Genomic DNA, 21,241 nt, shown 5'->3' on the forward strand with positions numbered 1-21,241 from the left:
AGTTGTATTACTTACTATGTGTATGTAAGAACTTAAGAAAGGTTATTAATGATAGGAGGCCATTCAGCCTATTTATCCTGTATATGTTTTGCGTGCACAGGATGTTGTAATGATCTATTGTTTTTTAGTTACTGCAAATCTTCTAAATCTACTGAAATACCATTATTATTAATAGGGGTCACAAAAGGAAGAGGGAAATTTTTTTCTAAAAATTAAATCTGTTACATTTTTACTACTTCAGTGGTATACTTGTCAAATAGAACACATACAATATATACACTGCAATGTTGCCAGATGTGTTTTTACAAAATAAAAATGTGAATAAGTATGAAAACAAAGCCTACAACATAAAAAGTAAGGTACTATATTTTTACAATTTGATGCTAGTTTTTAACTCCACCTCAGACACTGATAAAAAAATGTAAAGATTCAATGATTTTACAGATGGAACATACTGTAACAGTAGGTCTATTGATGCAGTACCAAGAATATGATAGAAATCTGAAAAAGGTTTATCAAATATTTACATTTATCCAAAAATGTTTTAAATGAATTGTGTAATGAAAAGTCAATTAATACATACAAAAACTAAAGTAATTCTATATTAAATCTGTATTGATTTAAAAAAAGTCTACATAGATGCTGTGTGTTGGAAGGGGTTGTTTATGTGGGAAGAATTAGTCCTGTGACTGAGAAAAAACATGCAATGGAATTAAATATACAGTAATGGAAATTTTCAAATATATTTTCCTGTATTTACCTTTTCCTGTACAGAAACAAAAGCGTGCTCTGCTAAGCCATCTGGATACAAGAAACATGTGAAAGAGTCTTGGATATCCTACAGCAGAATTAAATCCCTTATTTCCATCCTGTACAAGTAATCTTAGTGGTTTTATGAATAATTGCAACATCAACCTGTTTGATGGGTGAATGTACAAGTAATTTACCGTATGTTAAAGATACATCAATAAAAGCAAACCAAAAAATCTATTAAAAAATAAAACATAATTTAGAATGGTGATACTGCGTTAGGAATGTTCCATTTGCATGATTACGTGTAATGTAATTTTAATAATTATTATACTGTATAGCACTTTTCTGTACACCCCACTCAAAGTGCTTTACAGGTAACACCCCTACTCCTTGTGAGAAGCACCCTGTAATTTTTAATGACCTGCCCACTTTCCTGCCCACTTCTTTGCTCTGGTATTGTACAGTACAATTAGATGTATTGTATATACTGTACATCCCAATTAGAAATTTCTGATGACAACCCCTGTACTTCCACAGAGAATGAGACATGTAGACACCCACCTACAAAATAATTATTTGACATGTTGCAAGCTTTGTAATACCTGACAGAGAAGTTCAAAGCTAGACCCGCACATTTCTCACTGATGTCATTGTAAGCCTGTAGGCACCCAGCAAATCATGGGAAATGCTGTTTGCTGGAAAGCTGAGAGAAAGCCCTGGCCAGCTAAATTTGATCCTGTCGTACTGGTGCTCTGCCATTTGTGCTCAGAAACATGACCCAGATACAAACTACTGATGTCTGCTTCATCAAGTCCAATTATTTCTCCGAGGAAGAGTTTTCCCTGGAGCACGTATAGCATTTTGCCAACTTTTTAATCATACATTAGCTCCAAAATAATGAAAAGCTGAAACTAGACAAAGTCATAATTAAACGCTTTATTGTAGTAATACCTCAGTATTACAAAAAAAAAAACATTTTCACTTTTACCTCTGGAGAGTGAATGTTTGTTCTTTCTTCTCTAGCGGCAGGTCCCTATTTTCAGAAATGGTTATCTTTTCTGCCCCAGGAGTACCAGACTCTTCGAAAATGCATTTGCTATTAAGACTTGAAACAGTGTTTTCATTTAGCATTATTACTTTTAACTGAGTATCCTAAAAAAAACAAATCACCATTAAGGCATATTAACATTAATTGATAGCTTAACATACTGTACCTATCTTAAATATACAGTAGGGCCTAACATAAAGATCTTGATATACAAGATCCACGTAATACCAATGCAAGTGATCAGTTAGTGGTTCCATTTCTACAGATGAACATCGATGAACAGCTGAACAAAATCAGAGTAACCTGTTCTTACTGCTTAATGATCATTATGAGTCAAACCAAAACATTTTATGTCACTAATAAGAATATTAAAAGCTACTCAACAGCATTGGATACTGTAGGAAATGTCCAACATTGTAACCATTTGGTACAGTAGGTCCACAACAGTGACTGACTATTTTGAACTAAAAAATGACAATACTGTTGAATAAAAGCCAAAAGCTGGTTATTACCATAATTATCATATGTAATGACATACAGAACATTCATTTAAAATATCCATGTGTAAAAAGTGCCTTAAAATCAACTAATAATGGTAAATAAAGAAAATTAAAAAATAATATACAATAATTATATACTTTACAGCATTTTACATAATACTCCCAATTGGTTATTAATAGTTCTATGAAAACATCAGAAAACGAATGTTCTGAAATTGCAAAAGCAGTGTCCTCCATTAAGGTTCTTCATCTTGATCATGGGTGTCAAACTAATTTGTTATAGTGGGCCAGATATTTATTTAAAGTTACTTTTGCAAGGGCTAATGACACCAAAAAATTAAAAGTGTTTGAGGATGTTTGGTGATCACTTGCATAAAAACATTTTTTTCAAAGCCAGCTTGGCAGAAGGCCATCCCTCTAGCCAAAGCACTAGAAGTCTGGGACCCCCATGCAGAGTGAGGAGTTAACCAAGGGGTAGCAGCAAGGGTGTACTTGGGAATGAAAAGGGATTCATGAGGCAAAATTTGGAAAACGTACTGTAGAAAGCAGGGAGTTTGCTTGTTATATACAGAATACAGTATCTTTAAGAAACTACGTTAGGAATGATTATGATTTAGAATAGAAGGGGCTGAAAGACTTGGTAATTGTCATTCCCCTTGAACCTCTATTAAGAACCTCCATTTAAGTGGATTACATGGTACAATAAATTCTCAAATTATTTGGCATGACAGTTAAATAGCATTATATATTGTATTAGTTATTTGCACTCTAACATGGACAAGCATAGGGGGCACAGTAAGTTTACCACCAGCTGCTGTAATTTCAGTAGTGTGGCAACCCATGGAAAATGCTACTGTACGTGTTGTGGTGTGCTTCCTTTTTCCTTCCTACTCTGTCAATCTAATTCATGCCTTGTACACTGCTCCTCTACACACCTTTTGCAACGAGTATCAGTTCATTGACTCCTTGAAATCTGCCACCAACAACGCTGATTTCATTAGTGTTAGGCAAAACTGTGAGGATATAGAGATGTACATTTAGGAAGGTACATTTACAGTACTTCGTACAAGCATATGCAGACCTGAAAACAAAACCATTTCTTTCTTGGTTTTGTTTTTCTTTGGTTTAATACTAGGACAAGCTGCTTGTACCTAGAGAAACATCTTTTTGCCAATTGTTTTGGGCTGTAAGGGGTAAGCCTGGTTGCTGTGTTAGTGTTGAAAGATTGTCATATTGACCTTCTGGTCCGAAAGTGGTTTTACGTGGTGAGAGTAGGCCTGTTCAACTGGTAGATTTAGGCTGTAATTGTCTTTTTTGAGATCTCTCCAGTGTGTAGTTTTATTTGAAACTATTTCTTTTTAAATTGTGAAATATTTTTTCTGAATCTTGCAAGATTGTAGGACAATTTTATTAGTGAAGAGAGATTGGTTTCCATGCATTTGAGGTGTTTTTTAATATATCCTAGAGAAAATATATTTTGTGGGTTTGAAACTTTGGGTTTTGGGAACCCATCGAAAAAAGAGAACTTAGTTTTCTATATAACATTAGGAGGCACAGCTGGGTTGATTTTTCCTCTTTTTTTATTACAAGCTACAGTGTATACGCTACAGCAGTGTTTTGTGTTTTGGGCTTTTATTTTTCAACAACATACTGTACACCCCCTTCAGTATTCATAAGCAATCATTGCATTTTCACTGCCAATTTAGCATAATTTACTTGTATGAGTATGGGATGTTTCTATCACTATTAACCACAATTATTTAAAATATTGTAGTGCTTTTGGGTTCTCGTAGGTATGCGCCCTCGCCACTGCTGCCTCAGGTCGGCCCCCCCACAGCTGGGGACTCAAACCCAGGCCTCTTGTGTTGCTTAACAGGGAACCAGCCAGCTGAGCTAAAGGGAGGACCTACCTGAGGTGGCAGCGGTGAGGGCCATACCCACTTGAACCCGAAAGCGCTACAATATATTTATGATTATTGTACACTACATAAATTTACAGTACAATAATACATATAATTAACTATATTTATATACAGTATAATATACAGTAAATAAATTGTATTATAACTTGATTTATGAATTGTTGCTGTTTTTATGCTACTTCCATTTTATCTCATTTAGTGATTTTTATGGTTTTATTTTAAAATCAATTTGGTAAAGTACTGTATGTTGCAAATACTTGTAGTGTTGCAAAATCAAAGAAAATAAGGTCATTATTTCCCCTGTATGTAAAACTTGAAAAGCATGATAATGGTAAGCTGTCAAAAAAGCATTTGCATTGCTTTGAACATAGCTGAGCTGTGCCATTTTACAATTTGTTTCTTGTTAACTACTGTACTGTAAAATTGGATAAATATCTATCGTAGATACACAATGGTGTTCTTATTTTGACAATTTTGTAACAATGAGTAATACTGTGTAATTTCCTAGATATCAAGAATGAGTCATAAGCTTTTGCAAATAAAGGAATGGGATTCATTTTCATTATTCAACATTTCACATTACAGTTTTGAGGAAATAAAAAACTAAAACCAAGAGATGGGTGTATACAGTATGTGTCAATCAGGAAACTGTAGGATTGAAGTGCAAATATTATACATACTGTAGGATTATATCTTATATTTAGGATTATTAACCTGCATTACCTGTGAACTAGGGACTTGTGGTACTGATAAAACGAATCTGTAATAATTAATGAAAAATAGCTTGTCTTGTTTCATAATTAGCAGTTTTAGTATTTTGACTTTGAAATAGAAATGGTAAAAGGGACATTGCATGACAAGAAATAAACCAAAATGCTGAACCCTATCTGCTAGTTATTTGCAAGAAGAAGCAAAAAAGTCACTTCTACAGCTAATATAAGTGATCTTTGGGAAGCAGTTGCCTGTTGTACAAATCAAACATACCTCATCAGCTTTCCATCCCCTTCTACAAGAGTAATCAATGTCTCCACTTCTCCACAGAACAATATTCTATTTTTATTGTCAAACAAAATTACAATGTCCTTATTACTTTGTTAAAAATACCATATTGAGACCATAAAAACACTAGATACTAGGTGCAGTTCCCGAGCTTGCTACAAAATTTAGAGAAAGGGTTTATTGGAAGTGTGTGCATGGGTCTCTCAGAGTCAAAAATAACCCCTTGTCCAATTCTGTGATCTCATCAATTGGGGGCGCTGTGATAAGATAATGGTTGACAACCACAGAGTGCGCAAGGAACAGTATGTATGACAGTTTCAGACACACTACCAAGTGTTCATGCTTTTTGTGCAGGCAAAGACACAAAATACCAGTTAATGGCCCTGACCACAACTTCCACACAGTCCAAACAAGCAACATAGCAGGTCAGACCTGGCAATATGTTTGACACCCCCCAATCTAGATGTTTTTTAAAACAAAGCACAGATTATGATCAGTAGTTATAGTCTTAAATCCTTGTGTTGATTAAAGCTGTAATAAATATATGGTGTTTATTTAACATACATTTTTGGGGAGGTCAAATTATAACTTTGTTCTTACTCCCTCTACATATACTGTAAATGCTCCCTGGCTACAGACCTTTTCTAGCATTCAGCGTTTTGTGTCTTGTGAGAAACAGATGTTTCACATTCAGTATTACTAATAATTTACTGTATCACATTTATCTCTTACAAGCCATGACTGTTGTTGCTTTCTTGCCCGTTCAACCTCAAACTCTTCATTGGAAAACATGCAGCCCTGCTCCTGCCATGTCTGCTTCCTTTCTTTCAGGTCTCCTGATTTTGTTACCTCTCCCCAGAAGTCCTAACAGCTACTTGCTTCCCCTTCTCCCTTCCTTTTATTTCTCTTCACCTAACCCCGCTCACTTACAGTAGCTCTCCCTCCTTCCCTTTTTTCTGTCTGGTCAAGCATTTAACCCACCATATCCATGGCCCCAACTTTCATTGGTTCATCAATCCCCTTTCCTCAATCCTGCCAGTGCTGCCACCTGTTCCAACACCAATTATCCTACTGTATGTGCTTTTCATTCACTACATAACCAGATCCGCTTGATCAAACAGAAACAAGACTGCATCATTGTACTCCTTATTAGTTCCATGCTTTGTACACATTTTGCTCAGTTCCTGTGAAAATTTGCTGCTGAACTGACTTACTCTTAACTCTGTTTTTGAAATTTGCACTGATGTTTTGTAGACCATTTTGGGGTGCTGCGACAAAGATGATCTTCAGCTAGCACTGTCAGTTCATCAATTAATTAAATAAAATTACTTATGTCATTCAAGGACTTAGTGAAATGTAATAAAGATGTTTCAATGTAATTTACAAAATATTAAACACAATATGACCACATACAGTACATACAATTCAAAGTCTAAACAGTATACAACTTAAATTCTATAATTGGAAAGAGATTGTCCCTCAGCATTGACTGGTATTCGAAACCAGGCATTTTCTGGCAATAGCCCAAATGTTCCAAATGCCACGTTAAGCTTTCACTGCTCCACCTTGCAGTTTTACAAAGTAGTGCAGCCCCTGAACTGCAAACTACTGCAGTATCCTGTGCGCATTCTGAATGGCTGGAACTGTACATGAACAGTACACATTGTGTGTAAGTGGGGTAGATTGTGCAAGCATCAAAGTTTGTGATCTTGCCTGTTTTTTTTAATAGTGCTATTAAATAACATCTGCTAACATCTTTAATAAGAAACATTCTTACAAATCATAATGGTAAAAATTCATTATAGAATACTGCATTTAAAACCATGTCTGTAAATCACTTTTTAATTACAGCCATGTACCATTTTTCCATGATTGGTTGGTATTACCATACACATACTGTATGGGTTAGAATCGCTTATTCATTAAAAAAGCAAAGAGACCTCCATTACAAAAAAACCTTTCTGTACAGTTAAAAATCATGGAATAGCTCGTAATAGCTTGGCTATAATTGAGTAGAGTACTTACTTGGTTTTTAGTCTGAAGGTAAGTAGCTACAGACTTTCCTGTCATTATGCTCTTTGTACTCTGCTTAATAGCTCTTGTATTTGTTTTTCTTATCACACTGTTCCCCTTGCAGAATTCAGGAATGCATGTTTTAATAGTTGATATCTGTGATACATCTTGTAAAAGTTCTTCAGTACTGCTTTTTGCATTTTTGCTATTGTCTTTTCTCCAATCATCTTCAATATGACATAGATTATCCTTGTGATTCCTTGTTTCTTCTGCAGTAATGTTCTCCCAGACTTGCCCAGTCATCTCAGGATGTTGATTATCACAAAGGATCTTTTCATCTGTAGGAATTGCATCTTTGGCTTCAATACAACAGTCTGAGCCTATTACAGCTGATGACATAAAGGAAGGAAACTGTACTTGCTGCTCAATCACTTTCTGCCAGGGCTTTTTTTCTGTGTAGGTTTCAGTTGATATTACTTTATCCATGGGAACAGTGTTGCTCATATTGTCAAAATATTTGATTTCTTGTGACAAAGACTTAAAATCTCCAGAAGAAAGTGACGGTCTTTTTGGTCTGTCATTCATAAAATTGCTGTTTTTTTCACAGGACTCTTCTGTTAAGGGTTTGCTTTCATGAGGTAGTGATACAATCTGATTTTCAGTTTCAATGCTGACTCCCTGGGAAGCCTGTAATACAGCCTTGCCATTTTTCATCTTTTCGCAGCCATGAGCTCCCATGCCCAGCAGCTTTGCCAGTTCCTCAGAGTTATCCATATTGCTCTCAGATGCTGCCTCAACTTCAAGTTCATTGATATTGCTCTGTGAGTTACAGGAAAAATCCAAAACATTGTTCTTTTCACCCGTTTTGCTTCCATTAAATAACTGTGGACGTGTTTCTCTCTTTAAAGTCACGAGGCTAAACAAAAGAGAAAAAAGGAACGCTTAAAATTTGGGAAAAGAAAACATTCTTTCACACATTAAGAAAAGCCTTTCTTAGTTAATCTATACTAATGCCCCCCTGTCAGATTTTCCACAATAAATATGAAAATTTGAGTTGGTTGTTCAAAATTAACCAAAGAAAAGGGTAAGTTAATTGTTCAAGGATACAAAGACACCATAATATCTACTGTATATACATATTTATTTTATGTTGCAGTTATTGTACAGTATATGCTGTATTAGTATACTGTATGCAATGGCATAGAGTGGTGGGTAAGCCTCTAGTTGCATCTACAGTGGGGACTTGACAACATTGAGCTCTGGCTCCATGAGACACTGTGCTCTGGTTTAGTCTATGTATTATAATTAAAGAGTCACCTGAACAATTTTAATCAAGTAGAAATGGATAGGAAAGAAACAGTACAAATCAGAGAGCTATGTCAAACTTTATGAGCCTTCTCAAGAGAAAGTGCTTAACAGTACACAAATATTGTTAGATTTTTATTGCAAACTTTCCCGATGAAAATGTCCCCCTGCCACCATACTGTATAAGTACTCAGTGCTGCATGTACAGTAACTCTAGACATTTGGTCACTCATCTTTGTCTTCACTATGTGGTAAAACTACAGTTGATCAGTATGCACAACTAAGGCATTTGCTTTAGAACTGTTACTTTTATTTATTTTTGCCTTTTTAGTTATAGATTACATATGTTTATAATCAGTCTCATGTTAAAAATGTAACATTCACTCACAAATCACCTTTTCTTTTGTATTCTTTCAATACAATTGTTCCGGTGAGTTATACTGCATATAAAAAAGACTTTTTTATGACACCCATTCTTATTATATGCACTTACAGTTCATGAAGTGTATAAAACACATTATTTATATTTGTCTGTTTCACAGACATTGCTTCATGGATATGCTACATGTTGTGTAATTGTTATTAGATAATTATACAATTTACCATACACATCTTTCAAAATTTGCAAACCTGCTGAGACTTATTTAACTCCTGTCTTCTACTGCAAATCCCTTAGTATGCTCGAGATACTGTAACTAATGAGGCACGACTGAAATAGAACATCAGGTAATGGGAGAACTTCAACTCTCCAACACCTAGAAATCCATTACGATTCTTCCTTACTGTAGTGTGAGGTTTTTTTTAATCATTTTCAGACTTACCGACTTGAAACAGAACATTTGCTTTTTTCATAAGCTCAATTAAAAAGATAGAAGCTTTATAAAACAAAAGACATCATTTATTTTTTGCTTTGTTCCAATGTAATTGATAACAGGATCTGACTAAATAAGACCAACAAATATGAGAAACAGTATGGGTACTTGTACAGTATATTAACATTCTTAGATTTGAAATATAGCACAGTGAATGTACTGTATCTGTATCATACTGGAGCTCCTGGACACTAAATGATTTATTTTTGCAAGTTAATCTCATAACACAGTTTGTGTCCACTGTAGGACATCTTTAAATCAAACATTAACTTTTGAACCCAAAGAATGTGCTATTTTGAAAACCAAATCAGTAAGATTTGAATAGCTCATACAGGTAATTATTCAAATTTTGGAACAAAAGTAACATATTGCTGTTTTTTTTTATAAATGCTGCAATCATCTTTGTTTGATTCAATTTGGAAAATCTCAGTCAACAACAGATAAAAATGAGTTTCTGCTGCATTTTGTACACCAGATACCTCCTGATTAATAATGTGCCTATAATAGGGAGAAGCTAGTAGTGATAGAAAGACAATGAGGTAAAGAACCTTGCTTCCAGGGAAACTCTCCCTGGTGTGCTCATCAGCCTGCCACTTTCAGGAGTCCTCAGGGGCTTTTTCACCTGCAATGACACTTGCATATATCAAATTATAGAGCTGAGGAAGTAGTGAGCTCAGCTTTGCAGACACTGCTATAATGTATACTGTTCATCACATAAATCTATACGGAACAAAAACTAGGAAAAAAATACTTTTATTTTTATAGATTATAAACAAGATTACAACAAAGGAAATAAATCATACTGAAAGAATGGAGCCCACCAAATTTAAACATGGTCTTCTTAAAAATGATTGTGACAGTGCAGAATTTTTTCATGTCGTGTTTTTTGGAACTATATTTATGAAGAACTCATAAGGCCAAGCTTAAAAAAAAGAAGATAAACTGAGGAAGGTAAAGCCAAATTTTCTAAATATTTCTGAAAGCTAGCTGAAAATTAAACTCTTTTTATAAGTAATGTTCCATAAATATACTGTATAGATGGCATAAACTACATTTAAATATTCCTTTTTTTCCTACGAGAAGGTTCAATTGTCTTATTTTTCACAATTTTACCTTTTACTTACAGTATATTTATTTTCATTCTAATATATCGATGTCATCCTCTTCTAATAATAATAATAATTGCCTACACTTATATAGAGCTTTACAGATAATGGGGGCTCCCCTCCACCACCACCAATGTGCAGCATCCACCTGGATGATGCGACGGCAGCCATAGTGCACCAGAAACGCTCACCACACATCAGCTATCAGTGGGGAGGAGAGCAGTGTAATGAAGCCAATTCACAGATGGGGATTATTAGGTAGCCATATTACAGGGTGATATGGCTGCTAACACTAACACTAAAATATTCAATGTATCTCTTAAATGTATCAGTAGAATTTATTCTTTAATGGACACATTTTCATACTGTATTTCTTACATTAGCCAAAAACATGGCACGACCCTGGCTTGTTTCACTTGTCCCTTTTTGTCAGACCTGGAGTTTATAGATTTATATTTTGCTTAAGCTTAATTATTAAATATATTACTATATTAAATACATTTAATCTATATTTAATACAGTCTATCATGTAGCTGGATTATTTGATTCTGTGACAGATCTTAGATGCAGTACAGCATTGGTTTATTTCTTAAAGATATTCCATAGGATTCTGCCAGATGAGTTGAGAAAATGTTATTATTGAATCATGGTGTATTTTTATGGATATGTTTAAAACAGTCTATATTGTCCTTGTTTCTGGAATTCAGTAATTTTGTGTTTCCAGTTTCTGCTGTATAAATATAAAATGAAAAAAATAACCCCACAATGAAAAAGTAAGAACAGTAAAACACACTGTTGGGTGGTGGGAGGAAAGGGGAGGAAATGGAAATATGAGTAAAAGGAAAGGGGAGAATGAGTAGGCATAATTAAACTGAGAGTTGTGCAAGACAGCAATCTGTAAATGAATGATTAGATTAAGAAGAGATAATTCAGTCATTGAATGATCATTGGAATGTGTGAATGAATGTGATCAATGGAATCAATGGAATATGCTTGGTATGTGTGAACCAAATCTAAGACCAATTACTGTATGTCTTTATAGTAATAGTCTTTTATTCTCTGGGTAAGGTCAGTGTAGTCATGACATGGACAGGTAAAATAAGGAGCTCTTTTGTGTCTGGAGAAGTCCATATTGCTTTGCTTTGTTCCCTGAAAAGGTCAGACAGTTTTACTGATGTAAATTGGAGGGTACTCTATGCAAGAAATGCAATTAATAAGAATTCATTATGATGCATAGGATATTCATTATGATGCTCTTTGGATAATGATGAAATGTCTAGAGGGACCATGTATACAGTATACAGTATTATGTGTTCTGCTGGTTAGGTATTACCTTATTAGCAGGTGATACAACAGCTTCTACTGCAGTGACAAGTACCTTGCATGGATGGCAGTTGAATGGTCAAGATAACTCTGGACAAAAGGTTGTGTAGATTAGGTGGTATAAAATGATTGGTGGCTCCGGCAAGTGCCCTTATGTAAAATTAAAAAGATTTGCCTGATGGCTTTGGCTATTTAGAAGGCCATTAAAAATAAGGTTGAAGCAGAGGGAAATTGGATGTTGTTCTACTGTAGGTTTGTGTAGCTGTTGTGCAGCTGATGATGTGAGGACTGTTTTGGCTCAGGTTAGAGCTTTGCCAACGATGTGTGAACCACATCCCTTGGCAGTGTTAAAAGACTGCATTTAAAGTGATTATTTTCTGATGTCAGGCTCATCACTGACTTCTCAGTATGCATAAATGATGAACTCTGAGGAATTGTGAGAAAAAGTGTTTTAGAATGTTTGGGATAAAAGATGCTACAAAGTAGGAAGCTATTTGAATCAGTAATTTAATATTAGTTATACAGGTTGAAAATCCTTTATCCAAAATTCCAAAATCCGAAAACCTTTTTTGGAATGCTGACATGACACGCCACAAATAGAAAATTCCACAAAGTGCGGGATGGTTCCACCACGTACAGCTGTTGTGCGCTGATATGAGTTTTCATTTTATTTACCTGTAATCATATTCAATGCTTTGTTTTTATACCTCACATAAAACTTAATACCTGTATAGAAAAAATTAAATACAAATGGCGTACATGTACTGTAACCTTTTAATCAAAACATGACATCGTAGGTGGTGACTAATATCTTACCTTTCTGATGGTATTATGTTTAAAAAATTATTTAAAAATTATATAAAACTACATTCAGGGTATTTGTATAAGCTATATTATAAAATGTAAATGGATATCCCGTTTAGACTTGGGTCCCATCCCCAAGCTGTCCCAATTTATAGATGCAATCAATATAAAAATATTCTGAAATCCGAAAAAATCCGAAATCCGCAATACTTTCGGTCCCAGGAATTTCGGGTAAGGGATTCTCAACCTGTAATTTTAAAAAGATAAATCTAGGGCTTATATTCCTTTGAAAATCAATGTATTGGTGTTTTGTTTCCACTTGTGTATATCTGCAGAACAATACACAGAAATTAGCAAACTTCACTACAAACCACAACTGATCAAATGTTTAGAAATGTGTGCATAAATAATCTCTGAACTGTTAGCACTGCAAATTGTTTGAGTGACCTAAGCTGTCTTTGTGTGAATATTTTATTAGAGGGAGTTTTACCAAAGAAATGCTTATAAAATGCTTTATAAATAAAAAAAAATTACAAGTTGTCTCATTGCTTAATTAAAATTATATACTTTCACATTATATATATTTATTCACTTATCACTGAGAATAGAAAAAGGAACATAAAAGTGTAAGAGATGGAGTTTCTCAAACCTTGTTTAAATTTTAACAGTTCATTATTTTTATGAAGTGATTTTTTGGCAAAGTTAGAATATTCACAAATACATCTGTCAGGCATTTATCCATTTCTTGTCAATTGAGAAAACGTAGCAGTCAGCCATTCAGTGTCACATTACCAATCAGATGAAATGTCTTGCCTTAGCTGATTTAGGTTAGGTCTTTGCAGCAGGAAGAGTATGTAATGCATATAATAGCACGGAGGCTGTGAAATGGGACATTCAATGCTTATCGATTGTCCTGAAAATTCATTGTCTAGCCAAAATGTGATGTGTACAACAATAATAACAATAATGCATGGAAGCCTGGCCATTCCTGAACATCAGTGGAGTGCCACATTAAAAGCTGGCTGAACCCTGCCGCTGTGGATGTCACACTGAATTATGACACAAGCACCCTTGAAAAGGGTATCTTCAATTGAGTTTGTGATTCTTGGTAGTGAAGCATCTGGATTACATTCTCCAGTGATTTTGCCATAGTTTTCCCCAGCCTATTAGGAAGGCTGAGATTCACAATTCAAATGTATTTTATTTGCAATTGTTCATTGTTTAAAGCCTCCAAATCGAACCAGGGATAAAGGTTCTGCTATCTCATACAGTATACACTGTAGCGATATTTATTTTGTGCATGAATAGAATAAATAGACTATACAGTATTACTATTCAGATTGCTATTCTAATTCCCAGGTTTTAGCAAAGTAATCCAGATCTTTTCCAGCTAACAGTAATGTTAGTGGACAGGGTGTCTTAAAAAGATACTCCTCATAGGAAAAGTCTTATGTTAGAAATGTAGGTGTTGTGTTCCATTGAATTACAGTATGTTCCTTATTAGTACCCTATTTTCATTAGTGAACTGAATTCATTTTCTGGTAGTTTTAGTTTCAATTCAGAATAAAAATGGCATCATATGATATAGATTTTTGTATACGTGGTTTGTCCTTTCAGTCTTTTGCTATGTTATACCCATTACTGATGAAGTTTAGTAAGAACAGATAAAAAGAAACCTACTAGATAAATTAACCTCCATGAAAACAACTAGTCAGTACCAGCTTTATCTGCATTTCCTCATGGTCAAACTCACAACTACAGATGACATACTGTATACAGTACAATAACAATGGCTTACAGTATCAGATGGAGCAATAACGAGGCCCAGTGCTCTCATGTGACATGCTACTGTATATCTGATCCAGAGTACATCTCTGTTAATATAGTGTATACTCCAAATACAACAAAATTCTACTGCTCACTTTTAAGGGGTTGGAAGATTTAGTTTGAAAATCCTAACTCCCTACACGTGATTTGTGTTCTTTGGTCTTTTTTCAGACAGATGAACCACGAGAAACTTTTCTTACGGTTCTGTTTTGCCAAAGCTGTTGAATGATCTTTTAGACATTAGGTCTGGCAAGTAAGTGAGCATTTTCCTCTAACTTGCTTTGAGTTCTGTAATTCATCATACTGTATTATTTCTTTTAGGTATACAGTAGTTGATCTTGCAGTTATGACTCCTTCAAAACCGTTTTAGGTGAAAGAAGCAGCTGAATTTCTAATCTGTTTATACAATACAACCTTAGGGAAGTGTAGAAGGGTTCTATCAAAGAGTGTAGCAAATGTTGCATACTTATTAACTTTCTTTTGTGTTCCTAAATATTTGCTGTATTTACTTTATACATATACATATTTACACATACAGTTACAAAAAGACAGAACCCATAAAATACATTTACATCAGTATTTACATAGCATAGCTACTGTAATAAACTAAACAAAAAAAACTGAACACATTAATTCCATTCAGGAAGGGTGCATAATTAATATGAAGCATATCTAGAAATCTAATCTAGAAAGTACCATACCACTTGCTATACAAAAGAACTAATGAGCTAAAGTAATTAAAAATTAACTTGCACTTTTTGAAAAGAAAACAAAATCAAGACTAATTTAGGATAATTTAAGAAAGAACAACTTTTGTAAGTTACAGTACATCTACAGTTGTATATAGCTGAAAGCACAGATTTTAATTTGTGATTAATACTAATTCACAGTTTTACCTGGTAAAATCAAACTGTAGGATTTGATTTACAATATTATGAAAATCATCTCAAAAGCTGAGGGTGTAACACAAGCTGTTAGTGTCAAAGCAATATTTATCTATAAACTAGTTTAAATCGTTACATAAGTTATAGATTTAAAACACTATGGAGAAAGCTATGGGATGTATTATAGCACATATGGAGATGGGAATATCACACTATTGTTAAGTATCCTATTTATAATACAACCCATGCATTATTTGTAATGGGGATAATTGGGGTAAAATGAGAGATAATTCCCCTGATTTTGATGTACTGATGCTGTACATAAAAAGGGGATTCATCTGTGACAAACCTTATGTTTTGAAATCTCCTTTGTAGGCGGTGTAACTTCATAAAACACTGATGTTACCCTTTTTTCTTGGAATGAGGACTCCTTTTCTGTTCCTTTTCTTAGTAACTTCAAAGACTCAGCAGGAATACTTGTCTTCTCAGCAGGAGGGGCTCTCAGAGAGCTTTGGGACATGAGGCCTCTCCAGTCACAGTATGATTTTCCTCCTGTTGAATTGAAAGAGTAGCTTCAGTATCCTATTCACTTGAAAAATCATTTTTGTTTCTTTTTCAGTCAAGTTATTTTTTGATGATTGTTTTCACTTAAGATACTTATTTTAACTATAAGGCTGAAAGTTACATGCAAAGAACACAGTCTATAACAGTACCACCAGACATAAGCTGCCTAATTTCCCTTTCAGTAAATAAAATCAAGGTACAGTATATGTTTGAATATCTTTTGATAAGTTGTAGAGATCATACAAAACTATGTAGAGACATGACTTCATTGAAGAATGCCTTTACCAAGTTTACAAAAATACAAAGAGATTTAAATACTATACTGTTCAAGCACATATATAGAAAGTATACAAATTGGATTTTTCACATCTCATTATGTTGCTAATTCAAACAGAAAAAAAGAAATGGGATTTTTTTGTCACTGCTTTACTGTCTCTATAATGTCAAAGTGGAAAACAAAGTGTGGATTTTAAAAAAATATATAAAACACTGAAATGTCTTGATTTGATAATTATTCACACCCTTTGCTATGACAATCCAAACTGAGCCAAGGTACATATAATTTCCTTGTAAGATCACTATAGATTTTGAATTAAGTCCACCTGTGGTCTGTTCAAATTAAATTACATGATACAGAAATATACATGTCTACAGTATATAACATCCCTCAGTTCACAGTGCACGTCAGAGAAGACCAAAGAGCTGTCTGTACAACTGACCTTCAGGGCTTATCTACCTACCCGACAGGAACAGTGCTCTGACAGTGTTGAGTTTCCTTGAGCCAGGTAGTTGGCAGTTAATTTTCACTCCAGCCAGTCTTTCTGTACAGCAGATTAATTCCAGCTGGTCCTACGGCACTGTTTCTGAATTGCCTGCTTAATTCCAGATGATCATTCAGCATCCCTCACTGCAGCTTCATTCCAGCCTATTCTACAGCACCAACTCTTAGCTGCTTCTGATCAGCTGGTCCACCTGGTCACTTGGCTTCCACCCCAAGCAAAACCCCTCACACAGTCCTGCTTATCTGCCTGCCTTTGCCTTCAGATCCTCTCCGCTTCCACCACAACAGCACTTGGAAAACTCTGGCATAACAAGGGGAATAGAAACATATCTAGATTGTTGAAAGCTCAGAGGAGTTCCCAGGAACACAGTCCGGTCCATCATTAGAAAGTGTGAAGAATAGTAAACCACTCAGACTCATCCTAGAGCAGGTTATCCTCTGAAACTTTGCAACAGAGGAAGAGGGACCTTGGTCAGAGAGGTAAAGAATAACTACACTGAGAAAAATACAGACTTCCACGGATGAGATGGGAGAAACGGCCCAGAGAACAACAATCTCTGCAGAGAAAAAACATTGACCCCAAGCATATACTATACACAAAATATGAGCCGAAAAGCATGTGTTACACCCTCATTTTTAAGATCACTTGTAAATTCATTTGCTTCACTAATGTATTTTCTTGAGGCAACTTTTCAGCAGAAAAATTTGATTAGCATGGTTTTAAATGACCATGCAGTTCAGACCAGTCCAGACCAGGCTTAGGGTTACAAGACCCATCCAATTTTGACTTTATTGATACTTCTGGGCCTATACTTAAAATGACAAAGATTGCTTCAATAATGCATCTTCTTTAGGCAAATTTTCAATCAGTTGGAAAACGCAATTAACGTGGTATTGAAATGACCATGTATTTCAGGCCAGTCTAGGTTTAGGATTACAAGAACTATCCAATTATGATACTATTTATACTTCTACCACCACTTGAAATGACAAAATAGAGAGACTTTACCCAATGGAACACATTTTCTTCACACTTATTTTGACTCACTCTTGGAATTACAATTCATGAACTATTCAATAAACTCTAAGCAGCCAAATGTATCCAAAAGAAAATAATTCAAGTTGCATGAAAAGTATTACTCTTCCTTAAGTTCACTTGGGCCCCAAAATACAGCCATGAGATAAAAAAACATCTAAGTACCATGGGATTGATAACCCTAGCAGGCTATTAAACTGAGCAATTCTCTCAACAGTCTATGAAGTCTGTATACAGCAGATTTGAAAATGTTCCTTACTACACAAAATATAAGCCTAAAACAATTCTCTTGAAAAAAACCTTTTTTTCATGTTTCATTATTAGCAAAATTTTCAATAAGCTCAAAAACACTTTTCATATTTCAGTCCAGCCTATGGTTTGGGTTAGAATAACTATCCAGTTTTGACAGTCTATACTTTTACTTCCACTTGAAACAACAAACTAGAGAGATTGAACCAATGGAATGGGTTTTCTACCCATTTGTACTTCGACTCACTTTTGGACTGACAAATCCTGAACTATGCAATAAACTAAGCTGCCAAAGCTATCTGAAAAAAAATTGAAGTTGGGTGAAATTATTACTCTCTTCATTTCACTTGGGCCCCAAAACACAGGCATGTATTTAAAAAATCTTTAAGTACTGTAGGAATCCGAACCCAACACTAGCTGGTTTTAAACAGAGCAATTCTCCAAACAGTCAATGAATGCTGCATTCATCAGATTTGAAAATGTCCCTTACTACACAAAATATGAGCCTAAAACAATCAATTCCATTGAGAAGAGCTCTTGTACAGTACATGCATTTGCTCCAATAATGTATCTTCTTTAGGCAAATTTTCAATCTGCTCTTAAAAAACGCTGTTAACATGGTATTTAACAACTACACCTCCTCTTGCTTAGAAAGTCTTATGCTGTTACCACATGGTATACTTACAACAGAAGCTGCTGTGAATGTTAGTCTACCCACATATGGAGCAGAAACCCTGATCAGTTATCATACATAGGATTGAATTATTTTATAATGCTCAAAATGATTATACCAAAATATGAGATACCATTAACATTTGTCTCTATCCCACTTAAACACTGCCAGAATAAAAAAGAAGCAAACAAAATGAATGTGATGCTTTAAAAATTAAATTGTTAAATGTTTGATTTTGTTTTTTTTTGGGGTTTAACCTTAACCTTAATGACCTATTCCAAAAGGAGAGTTACAGTACATACAGTATGTTATTGAACAGTTAGGTGAGTGATGTCACTGTAACAGAATCAATGAGCAGCATGCACATCTGTGCAGAACTTAGGAGGTACTGCTCTACTCCAATCAGGATTCAGTCATAGCCACTCATGGAATCATCTTGCTTCAGAATAGAATAGCATGTAATTTACATGTCAGACAGGGGAGAATTTGGCAATGCCAAATGGACAGACCTCTCACCTAAGGCAAGACTTATTATACACTAAGATCTAAGTGTTATTAATATTTTTTCTTTTGCCTTGCCAAAGCAGCTTTGGCATCATTGTAAAAACAGGAATGTGGCTGAAGAGGGCAAAAGCTTCAGTAGGAATTTCAAAAATCATCAAGAAACATTTGGCCAACTGATCTTTGAGTATAAAAACTTTATTTTTCACACCATAATGCTCAAGAGTTAAAGTATTAATCCAAATACATTTGATAAAGTATTTAATTATAATAAATGCATATTTACTTGTCTTTATATGAATGTGAATGATTGATTTAATTGTAAGAAAATGACATAAACTACGAGGAAGACAATAACTCTTGTTAAAGATTATATTTTAACTCTTGTCTTTGTTATCCCTAGGTGTATGGTCAGCCTTTCGTGTCATGGCAGATTGATTCACAGATACTGTATATGCTATTACTCATGTTGGTTTGTTTTGCATGTTTTGGTGTCATATCAATATATTGTATATTGTATATTAAGAATCTGTGAGTGAGAAAGTAAATCATTATGTTTAACTGATTCCTAACAGTCATCAAAGTACCCAGTGGGGTCATCAGCTTCTGTGAAAAGCACAGTAGCAAATGAGCCCTGTGATACAAGGAAAGACAAAATTACTTACTTTCTGGTATAGACAACAAAAATAAGAAATTTGAAGTGTAATAAAATCAAAATCCTAATATTTATGTATCACCTAAGGACAGAGTACTTAAAAAATATGTCCATTGAATATTGCATATTTAAGATTTAAACTACATTTATGTTGTAAAAATTAATATCATTTGTGAACAATAGTAGTATCAGAAATAAATGTACATAATAAGAACATAATAATTTAATAAACTGGCAAACAAACCATTGAGAGAACTATTTCCAGATTTTGTATACAACATGCTTATACTATAAATGTAAGCCTCTGTAAAACCTAGCTAAGAATTTCATGTGAAATGTCTTGCAAGTAATTCAGATACAACTAAAATGACACCTCAACATTTGCTGCAGTCAGCTCCTTAATTCACTGTCACAAATTGTGAAACAAGTAGGAGTTTTTCCTCAAAAGTCATATTAGTTTTAGTAATTTCATAATGTTGTAATATCCGCAATACATTTATGACAAGTGCAAAGTTGTCTCAGAAAGATAATAATTTGTCAATATTTTTGAGGATGGCTTCAGAGATATATGTGATGAATGATGGATGTCTTAGCACATTGACAAGTGAGGAAGCAAAAGTAGCAGGGTAAAAGAGGTGTTCTATGACCATGACTATTTTTCAAAGCCAGAGTTAGAGCTCTTGCGATGGTACAATGCATCTATGCTTTCTACGTCTGTAACACAGAATCTGTGCCTTTTAATCCCACTGCAATCTTATTTATCCATTATTTATTGTTATTATTATTTTATATGACTAATTCTTTTAACCAAAATAGGTACCTTATGACTTTATACAGCTGACCATTTTAATGAAGCAATATGAGTAACATGCCTTCCTAAAAACCTTGCCCCTTCTGGACTTTTTCCAGGGCTGAGTCCAGACCCCAGCCACTCCTCCACACTGATGGCTCCCTATTCTGCATATTAGTTTGGTTCTGCATGTTAACTTGCTATTTATAGTCTGCAAATATGGTGTTATGTAAATGGTAGAAAGTAAAACAGAGGACACCTTTGTTGTAAGACATGTTACTATGTATTAAGTTAACAAGTACTTCGTGTTAGTACAGCATGATATGAAATGTTTATATTTAGTCTATTTTGCCTTGTGCATAATATAGGATATATCATTGTTTAAGACATTTTTAGATCTGTTTGCTTACCAACCTGAAGTCTTATTAATCTGTATACACTTAAAGAAGCCTCTCTTTCACGTATTTCACTAACCACTGACCACCTAGAATCTTACAATGTCAAACTTCAAGGACTGTATTCAAGACAAAAGGATAGCTAGTATAACTTAAAAGAACTAAATTATAAATGTAAAACTTTCAATAGACACTGTTCAAAATTTCAAAGTAAAATGCAGTTGAAGTAAAATCGAATTTG

General features: G+C 34.4%; 1 protein-coding gene across 7 annotated transcripts in view; it reads right to left on the reverse strand.

Annotated features, from left to right (window-relative positions):
* The window catches only part of LOC148678282 (uncharacterized), a 98,483-nt gene that overhangs the window by 40,133 nt on the left and 37,109 nt on the right, over window positions 1–21,241 (reverse strand). For 5 of the 7 annotated variants that reach the window (XM_088633162.1, XM_088633166.1, XM_088633160.1 and 2 more), the window contains exons 9-12: window positions 15,706–15,908; window positions 9,961–10,034; window positions 7,248–8,151; window positions 1,742–1,905 (exon numbers count right to left, since the gene is read on the reverse strand). In XM_088633162.1, the coding sequence (XP_088489288.1) occupies window positions 1,742–1,905; window positions 7,248–8,151; window positions 9,961–10,034; window positions 15,706–15,908 (1,345 nt within the window). The remainder of the gene's footprint in view (window positions 1–1,741; window positions 1,906–7,247; window positions 8,152–9,960; window positions 10,035–15,705; window positions 15,909–21,241) is intronic. The other 2 variants (XM_088633163.1, XM_088633167.1) reach the window with 2 other exon arrangements.

This window comes from Lepisosteus platostomus, chromosome 1 (assembly GCF_059453375.1).
Source record: "Lepisosteus platostomus isolate fLepPlt1 chromosome 1, fLepPlt1.hap1, whole genome shotgun sequence".
In the NCBI taxonomy this organism is placed as follows: Eukaryota; Metazoa; Chordata; class Actinopteri; order Semionotiformes; family Lepisosteidae; genus Lepisosteus; species Lepisosteus platostomus.